Here is a 15,290-nt window from a genome sequence, read left to right on the forward strand (position 1 = left end):
CTCGGAAACTCTTCTGTCTGAAGTGATAGCCACCAAAAAGACTGCTTTCAACGTCAGGTCTTTCAGAGATGCCCTCGACAAGGGTTCCAAAGGCGGCTTCTGCAATGCTCTTAGCACCAGGTTGAGATTCCACGCAGGCACCACTGAGTGCAGAGGAGGGCGCAGGTGATTAACTCCCTTGAGAAGCGCACCACATCTGGCTGCGAAGCCAGGGAAGCACCCTTCAGGCGGCCCCTGAAGCAAGCCAGAGCCGCTACCTGGACTTTAAGGGAACTGAGCGACAGGCCTTTCTCCAGACCGTCTTGCAGGAACGCCAACACTGAAGAAATTGGAGCAGTGAAGGGAGAAAGTGAGCCTGCTTCACACCATGCTGCAAAGATACGCCAAACCCTGGCGTAAGCAGTAGAAGTAGAGCGCTTCCTCGCTCTCAGCATAGTGACGATGACCTTGTCTGAGAAGCCCTTCTTCCTCAGACGCTGCCGCTCAATAGCCAGGCCGTAAGACCAAAGGGAGAGGGATCCTCCATCACCACGGGACCCTGATGTAACAGGCCCTGCTCCACTGACAGCCGCAGAGGATCGTCGACTGAGAGCCTGAACAAGTCCGCATACCAGGGACGTCTGGGCCAATCCGGACCCACCAGGATTACCCTGCCGGGATGCTTTGCCACCCGGTCTAGCACCCTGCCCAACATGGGCCAGGGCGGGAACACATAGAGGAGCTCTTGTGTCGGCCACTGTTGGAGAAGAGCATCTACTCCCAGAGATCGAGGGTCCCGTCCTCTGCTGAAAAAGCGCGGCACTTGGCCATTGGCCGATGACGCCATCAGATCTAGGCTCGGCTGGCCCCAGCGCTTCGAGATGTCCAAGAACGCCTGAGCAGATAGTTGCCACTCTCCGGGCTCCAAGGTATGGCGACTGAGAAAGTCCGCCTTGACATTCATGACTCCGGCAATGTGGGCCGCTGAAAGCTGCTCCAGGTTCGCTTCCGCCCACTGGCAAAGACTCATAGCCTCCTTGGCTAGAGGGGCACTCTGGTACCTCCCTGGCGGTTGATATAGGCCACAGCCATGGCATTGTCCGACAGGACCCGTACAGGCTTCAACACGAGTACCGGGATGAACTCCAATAACACCAAGCGAATGGCTCTGAGTTCCAGGAGGTTGATAGACCACTTGCCTCTGCAGGAGACTAGAGCCCCTGCGCTGTCCTTCCCAAGCAGTGGGCTCCCCAGCCCATCAAGAGGCGTCTGTCGTGACGACAATCCACTCCGGGGTCACCAGAGGCAATCCTGCAGACAACTTGTCTGTCTGCGTCCACCAGCTCAGCGCCTTGCGCACTGCTGGGTCCACGGGAAGGCGCACAGCATAATCCTCCGACATCGGAGTCCAGCGCAGCAGCAGAGATAGCTGTAGTGGTCTCATATGAGCCCTGGCCCAGGGCACTACTTCCATCGTGGCCGTCATAGAGCCCAACAGCTGCACGTAGTCCCAAGCCCGAATAGGAGAGGCTACTAGGAACTAGTCCACCTGAGCCTGAAGCTTGACAATCCGATTGTCTGGCAGGAACACTCTGCCCACTTGGGTGTCGAATCGAACTCCCAGATACACCAGGGACTGAGTCGGGCGCAGCTGGCTCTTCTTCCAGTTGATGATCCATCCCAGGGAGCTCAAAAGAGCAACTACCCGGTCCATAGCTTTGCCGCACTCTGTATAAGAGGGGGCTCGGATCAACCAGTCGTCCAGATAAGGATGGACTTGTACTCCTTCCTTTAGCAGGAAGGCCGCTATGACCCCCATTACTTTGGAAAAGGTCCGCGGAGCAGTAGCCAACCCGAAAGGGAGGGCTCTGAACTGGAAGTGTCGTCTCAGGACTGTAAAACGCAGAAAGCGTTGGAGAGGAGGCCAGATGGGAATATGCAGGTACGCTTCCTTGATGTCCAAGGAAGCCAAGAACTCTCCTGCCTTCACTGCCGCTATAACAGAGCGGAGAGTCTCCATGCGAAAGTGCCTCACTTTCCAGGCCCGATTGACCCCTTTGAGGTCGAGGATAGGCCGGACAGAACCTCCTTTCTTTGGAACCACAAAGTAAATGGAGTAACGTCCCTTGCCAATCTGATTTTTTGGCACCGGAACGACCGCACCCAGGCGGATCAGGTTGTCCAAGGTCTGCTGCACTACCACAGCTTGACCGGAGACTTGCAGGGAGAGAGTACAAACCCGTCTCTTAAGGGTTGGCAGAACTCTAGCTTGTAGCCGTCTCTGATGACTTCCAGCACCCACGCGTCTGAAGTTATAGTGGTCCACTCGCCCAGAAACGAGGACAGCCGTCCTCCAATCTGCACTGGGGCGTGGACCAAGGCCCCGTCATTGGGTACGAGACCCTGGGGGAGGACCGGAGGGAGCACCTCCGGGACGGCGGTCTCTGCGAAAAGAATGCTGCTTGGGGGAGAAATTCCTCTTGAAGGAAGAGGGGGCAGAGGAACCCGACTTGCCCGGGCGGTATGGAGGTATCGGGACGAGTACTAACCCGAGCCCTGACCTCTGGTAATTTCTTGCCCTTAGACGTGCCGAGATCGGTCACGATTTTGTCCAGCTCGACCCCAAAGAGCAGCTTGCCTTTAAAAGGCAATCTAGCCAGGCGGGATTTAGAGGCGTGGTCAGCAGACCAATGTTTCAGCCAAAGCCACCGCCGCGCAGAGACTGTCTGAGCCATGCCTTTAGCTGAGGCTCTCCAGACATCATACAGCAAGTCTGCCAAATAGGCTAAGCCCGATTCCAGGGCCGGCCAATCAGCCCTCAAGGAATGATCCGAGGGGGAAGCCCGCTGCACCATAGTCCGGCACGCCCTGGCCACATAGGAGCCGCAAACTGAGGCCTGCAAACTTAAAGCAGCTGCCTCCAAGGACGACCTTAAGGCCGCCTCCAATCTTCTGTCTTGGGCGTCCTTTAGGGCCGTGCCACCTTCCACCGGCAACGCCGTTTTCTTAGTCACCGCAGTGATTAAAGAATCCACGGTAGGCCACAGATAGGCCTCACGTTCACTCACAGCCAAAGGATAGAGGCGGACATAGCCCTAGCCACTTTAAGGCTCGTTTCCGGGACATCCCATTGAGCCGCAATTAAGGTGTGCATGGCATCATGCACGTGGAAGGTTCTAGGCGGGCGCTTCGTCCCCAGCATAATGGCAGAGCCAACAGGGGCTGAGGGAGAGACGTCCTCCGGAGAGGAAATCTTCAAAGTGTCCATGGCCTGTAACAACAGGTTGGGCAAATCCTCTGGGCTAAAAAGCCGCGCTGCAGAGGGGTCATCCGCTCCATCCGAGCGGGGATCTATCTCCTCCAAGGAATCCGCAAAGGATCGTTGGGAGACCTCAGACACGCTGCCCTCATCTACATCGGAGGAGACAAAAGTCCTCCAAGGCCTGGAAATCAACCCGAGGGCGTTTACCTCTGGGAACCTCAACCTCTTTATCAGAAGAGGGAGCAGGGGCAGCGTTTGCATGAGGAAAGCCTGATGCAGCAGCAAAACAAACTCGGGGAGAAACCCCCCAGACTGTGCACTTCCGCAGCCTGGGCAACAGCCCTAGACGCACTCTCAACCGGCGCTCGCAATAGCGGGGGAGAGACATGCTGCGCATCCAAAATGGCGTCCGGCGCGAAACTCCGTGAAGGAGCCGCGCGGGAAGAACGGCGCTTAACTTTAGCCGCTTTTGTGCCGTCGCCCAAATTAAGGGCGTTCATGGCATTAATGTCTCCAACCTCAAGGGCGGCCCTGAAGAAGCCGTCCGAGCCGCGTGGCCGGCCAAGATGGCGGAGGCGAGGAGCGGGGGATGGGCGTTTATGGCGGGAAAAAACCGCCACGCCAGAGGAACGACCGGGACATTCATCGGTCACTAAACTATCACCCATCAAGGGCGAATCAGGTTGTAAAACCCCCGCATCCCCTCTAGAAGCGCTCCAGCGATCCGGGGAGCGACCCTTTGCGCCCTCGCCCTCCGACGCCATTGCCACGAGGAGAAGAATCGGGGAACCCCCTGCCCGCTATAAAAAGGTAAAATTACCTGCTTGCCGCTCCGAGCTGTAACGAACTGGTGTCCCAGTGAGTAGCTGCAATGAACGTTTAAAGAAACGTCGAATTAAACGCCTTTAAAGACGTTTAAAAATATATTTTTTTTTTTTTTTTTTTTTTTAAACGGAGCCAGCGGGAGGGGGGAGAAAAGGAGGGACCTGGCACCACCAGGTTTGCACTTGCTCAAAAGAGGCCTCAACAAAACCTAAGGATTAGGCTTGGAGGCCTAGCCAGAGCTGCTGCTGTGTGTGACCACCACCTGCTGAGATAGAGAACATACTGAGGAGTTTCCGGCAGCACATGACCACATATAGGGAGGCAAAAGTTTGCTCTCTATCTCCACCTGCTGGTAGATGGACACAACCCACCAGTCTATGGATTGATCAGCTTGATGATATGGAAAGGGAGAATTGAATCCTGTCTTCCCTAGCTCTCACTCCACTGCTCTAACAGCTAGGCCTCCCACAATAACTAAGTTCATCTCCATTCTATTAGTATACTTTCAAAGAACCTATAAGGGCATTTTTGACACAGAATCTCAACCAGTGCATTCCATGGGGAGCAAATTTCATGGACCGGATGGTATTCATCCCAGAGTACTGATAGAATTGAAAAATTAACTGGCGGAACTATTGTTAGCAATATGCAATTTATCTCTAAAATCGAGCATGGTACCGGAAGATTGGAGGATGGCCAATGTAACGCCGATATTTAAAAAAGGCTCCAGAGGGGATACGGGAAATTATAGACCGGTGAGCCTCACGTTGGTGCCAGGCAAAATGGCAGAGACTATTATAAAGAACAAAATTACAGAGCATATTCAAAAGCATGGAATAATGAGACAAAGCCAACATGGATTTAGTGAAGGGAAATCTTGCCTCACCAATCTATTACATTCCTTTGAAGGGGTGAACAAACATGTAGATAAAGGCGAGCCGGTTGATATTGTGTTTCTGGATTTTCAAAAGGCATTTGACAAAGTACCTCATGAAAGACTTCAGAAGAAGGAGAGTCATGGGATAGGAGGTAGTGTCCTACTGTGGATTAAAAACTGGTTAAAGGATAGAAAACAAGAGCGAAGGGTTAAATGGTCAGTATTCTCAATGGAGAAGGGTAGATAGTGGGGTTCCCCAGGGGTCTGTGCTAGGACTGCTGCTTTTTAACATATTTATACATGATCTAGAGATGGGAGTAACTAGTGAGGTAATTAAATTTGCTGACGACACAAAGTTATTCAAAGTTGTTAAATCGCAAGATTGTGAAAAATTACAAGAGGACCTTATGAGACTGGGCGTCTAAATGACAGATGACGTGTAATGTGAGAGTGCAAAGTGATGCATGTGGGAAAGAAGAACCCAAACTATAGCTACGTAATACAAGGTTCCACATTAGGAGTCACCGACCAAGAAAGGGATCTCGGCATCGTTGTTGATGATACATTGAAACCCTCTGCTGTGTGCTGCGGCAGCTAAGAAAGCAAATAGAAAGTGAGGACATTATAATGCCTTTGTATCGGTCCATGGTGTGACCAAACCTTGAATATTGTGTTCAATTCTGGTCACCAATCTCAAAAAAGATATAGTGGAATTAGAAAAGGTTCAGAGAAGGGCGACAAAAATGATACAGGGGATGGGACGACTTCCCTATGAGAAAAGGCTGAAGCAGAGGGCTCTTCAGTTTGGAGAAAAGACGGCTGAGGGAAGATATGATAGAGGTCTATTAAATAATGAGTGGAGTGGAACAGGTAGACATGAATCACTTGTTTACTCTTTCCAAAAATACTAGGACTACAAAATAGTAAATTTAATAAGAATCGGAGAAACATTTTCTTCACTCAACGTGTAATTAAACTCTGGAATTCATTGCCAGAGAACGTGGTAAAGGCGGTTAGCTTAGCAGGGTTTAAAAAAGGTCTGGATGGCTTCCTAAAGGAAAAGTCCATAGACCATTATTAAACTGTCTTGGAGAAAATCCACTGCTTATCCTATATAATAATTCTCACCTCCAACGTTCTGAGGCTGCCTGGAACCGTGGATCTACTACTACTACTATTTAGCATTTCTATAGCGCTACAAGGCATACGCAGCGCTGCACAAACATAGAAGAAAGACAGTCCCTGCTCAAAGAGCTTACAATCTAATAGACAAAAAATAAATAAAGTAAGTAAATCAAATCAATTAATGTGAACGGGAAGGAAGAGAGGAGGGTAGGTGGAGGCGAGTGGTTACAAGTGGTTACGAGTCAAAAGCAATGTTAAAGAGGTGGGCTTTCAGTCTAGATTTAAAGGTGGCCAAGGATGGGGCAAGACGTAGGGGCTCAGGAAGTTTATGCCAGGCGTAGGGTGCAGTGAGACAGAAGGCACGAAGTCTGGAGTTGGCAGTAGTGGAGAAGGGAACAGATAAGAAGGATTTATCCATGGAGCGGAGTGCACGGGAAGGGGTGTAGGGAAGGACGAGTGTGGAGAGATACTGGGGAGCAGCAGAGTGAGTACATTTATAGGTTAGTAGAAGAAGTTTGAACAGGATGCGAAAACGGATAGGGAGCCAGTGAAGGGTCTTGAGGATAGGGGTAGTATGAGTAAAGCGACCCTGGCAGAAGATGAGACGGGCAGCAGAGTTTTGAACCGACTGGAAAGGGGAGAGGTGACTAAGTGGGAGGCCAGCAAGAAGCAGATTGCAGTAGTCTAAACGAGAGGTGACAAGGGTGTGGTTGAGGGTTTTGGTAGAGTGCTCGGAAAGAAAGGGGCAGATTTTACGGATGTTATAAAGAAAGAAATGACAGGTCTTGGCAATCTGCTGGATATGAGCAGAGAAGGAGAGAGAAGAGTCAAAGATGACCCCAAGGTTTCGAGCTGAGGAGACAGGGAGAATGAGAGAGCCATCTACAGAAATAGAAAACGGGGGGAGCGGGGAGGTGGGTTTGGGGGGAGAAATGAGAAGCTCGGTTTTGGTCATATTTAATTTCAGGTGGCGTTGAGACATCCAGACAGCAATGTCAGACAAGCACGCTGAAACTTTGGTTTGGATGCAAGGTGAGATATCAGGGGTAGAAAGGTAGATTTGGGAGTCGTCAGCAGACAGATGGTAGGAAAAGCCATGGGATGAGATTAATGAACCAAGGGAAGACGTGTAGATAGAAAAGAGGAGGGGACCAAGAACAGAACCCTGAGGTATGCCGACAGGCAGAGGGATAGAAGTAGAAGAGGATCCACCAGAGTGAACACTAAAGGTGCGGAGGGAGAGGTAGGAAGAGAACCAGGAAAGGACAGAGCCCTGGAATCCAAGTGAGGACAGGGTATCGAGAAGTATGCTGTGATCGACAGTGTCAAAAGCAGCGGAAAGATCAAGAAGAATGAGGATGGAATATTGACCTCTGGATTTAGCCAGTAATAGGTCATTGGAGACTTTAGTAAGCGCAGTTTCGGTTGTGTGGAGAGGGCGAAAACCAGATTGTAGTGGGTCAAGAATAGCATGTGAGGAGAGAAAATCAAGGCAGCGGCAGTGAACAGCACGCTCAAGTAATTTGGAGAGAAAAGGCAGGAGGGAGATGGGTCGGTAATTAGAGGGACAAGTAGGGTCGAGTGAAGGCTTCTTAAGGAGAGGTGTGACCACAGCATGTTTAAAGGCAGCAGGGACAGTCGCAGTGGAAAGTGAGAGGTTGAGAATGTGACAGATAAAAGGAATAAGAGCAGGAGAGATGGCATTAAGAAGGTGGGTGGGAATGGGATCAGAGGAACAGGTGGTACATTTTGAGGAAGAAAGGAGAAGTGTAGTTTCCTCAATAGTAACTTCAGGAAAGGAGGAAAGGGAATGAGGGGAAGGAGAGAGAGGGGAACGGACTAGTGGAGGGAGAGGTGGTGAGGTAGAAGGTGGTCTGGTAGATGGAGTAGATCATCCCACTGATTGGCTGCGTCTCGGATGACGTCACCAGCCCGAAGCACAGCAACAAACTGCGACCCAGGCAACCGCCCTCAAAAAACCGCCGCCGACCTCCCACTCCTCTCCCGAACTGCCGCCGCCCCTTTGTGCCTGAGTTGTTGGCCGCCACCCTCCCTCTCCTCCAAGTTCCAGCCCCGCCCTTGGACCCACAGCACGCTCTCTCCTTCCCCCCGGGCCCCCTCCTGTCCCAACTCGCCGGCGCCGCTGGACATCACCCCACCCTGAGCCCTCACTCACCCTCCTCCCCGATGTTCGCAGTTGCTCACGCTCGCCATCCCACCGCGCCAACAGCAGAACAACAACGTGGATGCAGCACCTCGCACGTTTCCTTTGTTTTGAGTGTATGGGAATGACGGCTGCACGGCACAGGGGAAACAGAGATTACCCTAATTGCCTTCCTTCCTTACACTGGACTACATAGGCTTACTTCCACTCCTGTCTACTACGAGAGGGAAGGGAGGACGGTGAATGACAACGTGGATGCAGCACCTCACAGGTTTGCTTTGAATTGAGTGTATGGCAATGATGGCTGCACGGCGCAGGGGAAACAGAGATTACCCTAATTGCCTTCCTTGCTTACAGTGGACTACATAGGCTTACTTCTACTCCTCGAAGGGGACCGAGGGAGGGGGGGGATAACCTTGCTAGCACCCGTTTCATTTCAGCCAGAAATGGGCCTTTTTTACTAGTTTCTCAGATAAGCAGCATAAAATGTATTGAACTTTTTCGGGATCTTGCCAGGTATTTGTGACCTGGATTGGCCACTGTTGGAAACAGGATGCTGGGCTTGATGAACCTTTGGTCTGTCCCACTGTGGTAATATTTATGTACTTATGAGAGAGAGGCACCTCTCATTATGGTATCCTTATGGGAACCACCTTCTTGAACTCACAATCTGCAACAATCACAATCAAAACCTTCCAACATATTTAATCCTTATTTTGACACCACATCTTTCACTTGTCTTAACTTACCTTGAATCAACAAAAGATATTGTCCCTTTTAGTTTACTGCTCCCACTACATGAAATAACTTACCACTTACTATTCATTGCATTACTTGTATTAAAGAATTTAAAAAGACACTGAAAAACAATTGCAGGCATGGGGATCCCTTCCACTCTCTCTCCTGGGGCGTATTGCATTGTACAACATGATTGCAGTTACAAAGTGGCTCTACGTTTTTCAAACTCTCCCGCTTTACTTAAAGAGGGGGGAGGAAAAGAAATTAATGAGGTTAATGCAAAAACATTTGTGGAGTGGGAAGAAACCCCGCCTTTCCATTCCAACACTGAGTATACCGGTAGAATATGGGGGTTTGGGACTACTGAACGTGAAATATCTAACAATAGCTAGTGGCATGCGCCACATCACTGACTGGTTTCGCAGAACACAGGACCATACAAATACAGAACTGGAATTACAATTATACCCAGAAATGCACTTCAGCAGCTATTTGCACACGATGGGATTACCATTGCCGCCCCTACTGAAGCATACAGGAATAATGACATCAGCAAAAGCAACTTGGAAATGGATCTGTAAATTACACGGATTTTCTTCGAAAGTTACACCATACTTGCCAATATGCGGGAACCGTGCCTTTGCACCTGGAAGGCTGTATTCGGTGTTCCGCAGATGGAAAAGGAAAGGGATAGTATACTTGTTACAAGTACTTACCCGTGAAGGACAGATAAAGCCATTTCAGGAGCTCTGTGCTGAATATGCCTTGCCACCCTCCGATGAGTTCTATTATGCACAGCTAAAGCATTATATACGTTCCTTGTCCTGGGAGGCGCTGGCGGAGGATGTCCAGGAAGAATTGGCAACAGCATTCTCTTTAGAGGCACAGCAAAAAGTGCCCCTCACGTTCCATCACAGGCACATCAGGGACACAGTTACCAAACTAGACTATGCCAAGTTACTGGCTGCCTGGAAACGAGATATCCCCATGGCCCTTACATTGCCTCAGTTCAAGTCCCATGTGCTTACAATGCGCAAAACAATGAACATGACGCAGCACTGGGAGCTCTTCGACTCTACATTTCTCCCAGAAGAGCCTTTCACATGGGACTCTCGCCTTGGGAAGAGTGCCTCAAATGCAGGGATCCGGGGGCCACCCTCGGGCACATGTTTTGGTCCTGCAAGGGCATAGTCCGATTTTGGAAGGAGCTAGTACAATATGTTTCTGAGATGTGGAAGGCGGGCTGGAAGATTGACTCGGCGCTGCTCCTGAGCCATCCTGTTCTCATACACCCTGTCCCATCAGGATTTACCGCTTTTGTACGCAAAGCTATTGTAGTGGCTAAACAAGCAATACTCTCAGAATGGCTTACATACAACTATCCTACAGTATCGCAGTGGCGTGTGCGTATGATAACATTACTGCGGGTAGAGAGGGTGGGAATTACAGATTTTAAAACGAAGACTGGAGTGCGTTTCCAACTCACTTGGACTCCCTTTTGGAATATTCTGACTCCAACTGCCAGGAGTAGACTGTTACACTTCTAGATATTGCCCTGTACCCTGCGTTATTATGTGCATTTGATGCCATAGCAAAAGAAAAAGGGGGGTGGGAAGGGAAGGGGAAAAAGGTTAAGTTCTATTTGTTGGGGTAGAAGTACTATGTGTTAGTTTAGCCACATGGGGGGGGAAATATCAGACGTTCATACATGATCATGTTAACTTTTCTTCTTAAGTTTTGAATAAAAAATGATTGAAATAAAAAAAAGAATTTAAAAAGAGTATAAAGACATGACTCAGGGGATTTCCATATTAAAAAAAAAAAAAAAAAAAACCCAGATTCGTCAAGATACAGACTACCTGAAACAGGGTAACTGCACATCATGTTATAGAATACACTTACAGTTCTGTGTGTAAATTCTTATTAATGCCAATTTGTGTCAAGTCGCAATTATCAGCACTGATTGGCTTGTTAACTAATTAAGTTGCACATGCAAATCCAGAATACGACTGGACTTGCACGCACAACTTAAGTCACAGTATATAGAATCTGGGGGAATACTTCTCATATTTCAGTCAGCATGGGTCGTGTATAATAACGTTATCCGCAAACATACTGATATGGTATTATTTGTTTCCCAGTTTTATTCCCTCTAATTGGGTATTATTTCTAATTTTCACCACCAAAGGCTCTAAGGATAGCAGGAACAAAAGGGGTGTCGGGGGGGCATCTCTGCCTAGTTCCCCACATTAACTTGAAACTCCTAAAGACTAACTTGTTTGAAAAGGCATACTCAAAACGACCCAAACTAAATGCCTTAACCACACAAACACAACAATATAAATGTTCGTATTGGACTTAACCTACTTTCCCCTTAACCCCCAATATGTCTGTCAATTCTGATTATCTATCACTACTTCACTTTGTATTTGTTCATGCCGGTATATTGGCGATTGCCACTACTGCACTATGTAAGCCACATTGCGCCTGCAAATAGGTGGGAAAATGTGGGATACAAATGCAACAAATAAATAAATAAATTCTCTCCTTGCTGGTAAATATTTCCCATTAAGCATTCTTGAATTGAAGTAATTGTTTGGTTGTTGATTGGTTCTATTTTCACTTGTGTGGCTTTCCTATCCTATGATTATTGTAGTTCTTTTCTTGTGTTAACTTTTAATTACTATTTTGTACACCACCCTGTATGCGTGTCAGTATGGGTGGTACAGTTTGAATAAACTGTAAACCTGACAAGAAGTCCCTTGGTTATTAAATAAATCTACTGAAGACAACAGGCACTTTGGGATTAAAAAAAAAAAAAAAACATAGTCATCTGCGAGTTAACCTGTGTTCAAACATCGCTGTGTGTATCCTATCTAGAGTGCATTTCCAGGCAGACAGTCCTCACATACTACTAAAGCTACAAAAGCACTCTCTCCATATAATTCACACCTTTAAATGCCCTTTCCAGGTAACAGCTTAATTTTTCAGCTTGACAAATTCTCCGCGCCCAAGCTTTCAGCGCTCAGAGAACATTGAATTTAAGGTCACAGACAGCTTAAGTTTCTCCCCAGTCACCCCACTAGGCTACCAGTCACTCAGGTCTGCCAACTGGTTTAAATATTGCAAGCTCGTGTACTACAAGCTTACTCGGCACGTAAAAGGATAAAGTAAGCTTTAAGCTAAATTCCTCTTTCCCTTCCTATCCCTCACACTTAAGTTACAGTGCGCTTGCTCCATACGCTCTCAGGGCCGCTGAATATTCCACTGTACGCATGCTCGCAAACACGGTTCGACCCGGCCTTCCAGGGACCGTCCTCTCCTTTCTACACTTCGCTCCAGCGCACTACGCCCCGTCATTACCTGAGAATCCCTGAACTCCACCACCACATTCTCGCTGCTCCACCGCGCTGCCATGTCGCCGTCTCTCAAAACATAACAAACTGCGTCTGACGTAGGGCATGTACTGGTTTGTCCGACGGCTATCAACAGAGGATGACGTAGAGGCCGGGTCCCACCTCCTTGCCGGGTCCACACATCCGCGATCTGCGGAAGTTGTCTTGTCTATAATATCAAGGAGAGGTGTGTGACCAGAGGTTGGATAAAACCAACAGTTGGACCTCTTGTAGTAGAATACTTGTTTTCCCCACACATTTTGTGCAACAGCGGTACAGACAGGAAGAGAAATAAAAACTTTACTGTTAACTTCAAAAATAACCAGCTGCCTGCCATGACTTATTATATGCAGCTAATAAGCTGAGCTGCTTGAACGTCGCCGATACTGAGGCAGGGGGAGGAGCGGAGCCTCAATGGCATACCTCTTCTGTTGCCACTGTCTATTTTCAGATTGGGAGTGGAAGAGGGAGCTTGCTTGAGAAGTTTAGGTTCCGAGTTGCTCCCTGTTGCTGGAGCATCATTGTGAAGGAGCAGGCTGACAGTAGAGTTGTCATTTTTTTTTTTACAGAGAAAAATGGGCACTTGCTCCTACTACTACTATTTATCATTTCTAGAGCGCTACAAGGCTATGTAAGCCACATTGAGCCTGCAAATAGGTGTGGGAATGTGGGATACAAGTGCAATAAAATAAATAAATACGCAGCGCTGTACACCATACACAAAAAAGACAGTCCCTGCACCTCTCCCTTGCCCCTCCTTTGTCACATCCACCTTTGCAGGTCCCCCACTCCACCCATGGAATGTTGCTACTAATTAGTTTTCTGCCAGGTACTTGTGACTAGAGAGTTGCACGGGGACAGAAATCTTACCCATCCCCGCCCGTCCCTGCTGGAATCTTACCCATCCCCGTAAAAATATAACCCATCCCAACCCGTCTCCGCAAGAATTTAACCCATCCCCACCCATCACTGTAAGAATTTAATGGTACATAAAAGAAAATTCCAGTCAGCTCCCTCAGTCTCTCTCTGGATTTGAGCCACAGCACTGTAGGCAAGGAAGGAATGGAAGCTGAAACTTGGAACACTCTGGTGTGCACATGTAAGATTTGTCTCTGATTTACTGGTGCTGTATGCTGAGAGGTCACCACATGCATGCGCCAGTAGGTCAGGTGACATCTGATGCTAATGCCTGTGTCAGAGCTGAGGTCTGCTCATCAGCCCGAGAGCAAAGAGGATTAACTGTAACATAGTAAGTGACAGCAAATAAAGACCTGAATGGTCCATCCAGTCTGCCCAATAGTCACACTCATTATCAATTCATGATTAAATCAATGAGTGTGATATTATATTCTTGATTATGGTCTTTCTTTTGTGTTTCTGGAACATAGACCATAGAAGTCTATCTGGCCCTATCCTTATGTTCCAACTGCTGGAGTTGTCGTTGAAGCCCACTCCAGTCTATGCATCTTCTCATTTGTGGGACACAGATCGTAAAAATCTGTCCAGAACTATCCTTATGTTCCAGCCACTGAAGTTGCTGTCTAAGCCCTTTCCAGCCCATCCTAAACCAGACTTCCATATATTAGACACAGATCATACAAGTCTGCCCGGTTTTGGCCCTAGTTAATCACAGCTAGAGTCGCCATCTAAGCATTACTTCACACATCCACACACATGCAGCCATTTAAGGTTAGGTTTTTTATAACTTCCATTTTCTAATTAGAGATCCTCTGTGTTCATCCCAAGGTTTTTTTTTAATTCCATCATCATTTGTGTCTCTACCACCTCCTTAATGGAAAATTTCCCACATTTGTGCTGTTAAAGCAAGGAGGAAGAGGAGGAGGAGGAGACAGCACTCAAAGAACTTGGTACTCGGTAGATGAGAGGCTGGTGCAGGTGTAGCTTACACTTCCACGGGAACCCTGCAGAACTACTTCCATCCCCGTGGGAACCCCGCAGAACTGCTTCCGTCCCTGCGGGAATCCCACGGGTTCCGCAGGATTCCTGCAAACCCCGTTCCCGTGCAGCTCTCTACTTGTGACCTACTTATGACTTGGATTGGCCACTGCTGTAAGCAGGATACTGGACTAGATGGACCATTGCATTGGTCTGTGGGGCAGGCACATGGAGATACCTTAGAAAAAAAGGAGGAGTTAGTGGTTACTGAGGATGGGCAGACTGTTTGGGCCCTTTGGTGTCATGTTTCTCTGTTTCTTATGTTCTTATGTAAGGCAGAACTGTAAAACAGAACAAATGGGACTGCTACAGATCTCTACACAGAAACTGTTTTCTAGAAGAATACCAAACCTTGGTCATGTGCACAAAACAATCAGACCCTGGGGATGGGATGACTTTTTCATGGCTAGGTAGAATAGCTCTTATACAAATTAACATTTTATCTCATCTATTGTATTGATTCCAAGCCCTTCCAATCCTAATCAGTACTGATATTTTGAGTAATTGGCAGAAGGTTCTGATCGATTTTTTTCTGCAGGGTAGCTGTCTACATATAGCGAAATTTACTTTAATGTGTCACAAAGAATTGGGTGGGTTGGGGATTCTTGATCTTAACGGCTGTTATTTTGCAGTGCAACTTAGACATATAAGGGGCTGGCAGTCTACTACACCAAGGAAACCTTATGTACAAATTTAACAAAGCAGGTACAGATGAAGGATCTCCCATGGACAGAGCTGCCAATCTTTGAGAGGGAGATTTAAGCCATGCCCAGCAACTCCCCACTCCACACAGCTACACCCCCAGCTCTGCTCAGTCACACCCTAAACCCGCTCATTCTTAACTCCTGGCTCCACACAGACAGACTTTGGCAGTAGCAAGGAGGTTTAATAAGAGAAGGAGCCTATCTGTCCCATTCTGTGGGCTGAAGCCAGTAGGTGGAGCTTGCCACAATACCAAGTGACCCAAAA

At 48.2% G+C, this 15,290-nt stretch overlaps 1 protein-coding gene across 1 annotated transcript in view; it reads right to left on the reverse strand.

Annotated features, from left to right (window-relative positions):
* The window catches only part of WDR59 (WD repeat domain 59), a 355,903-nt gene extending 343,504 nt beyond the window's left edge, over positions 1–12,399 (reverse strand). The window contains exon 1 of the mRNA XM_030203634.1: positions 12,334–12,399. Coding sequence (XP_030059494.1) covers positions 12,334–12,387 — 54 coding nt within the window. The 5' untranslated portion in view covers positions 12,388–12,399. The remainder of the gene's footprint in view (positions 1–12,333) is intronic.
* Positions 12,400–15,290: the final 2,891 nt, after the last annotated feature.

The sequence above is a fragment of the Microcaecilia unicolor genome, chromosome 5 (assembly GCF_901765095.1).
Source record: "Microcaecilia unicolor chromosome 5, aMicUni1.1, whole genome shotgun sequence".
Classification (NCBI taxonomy): Eukaryota; Metazoa; Chordata; class Amphibia; order Gymnophiona; family Siphonopidae; genus Microcaecilia; species Microcaecilia unicolor.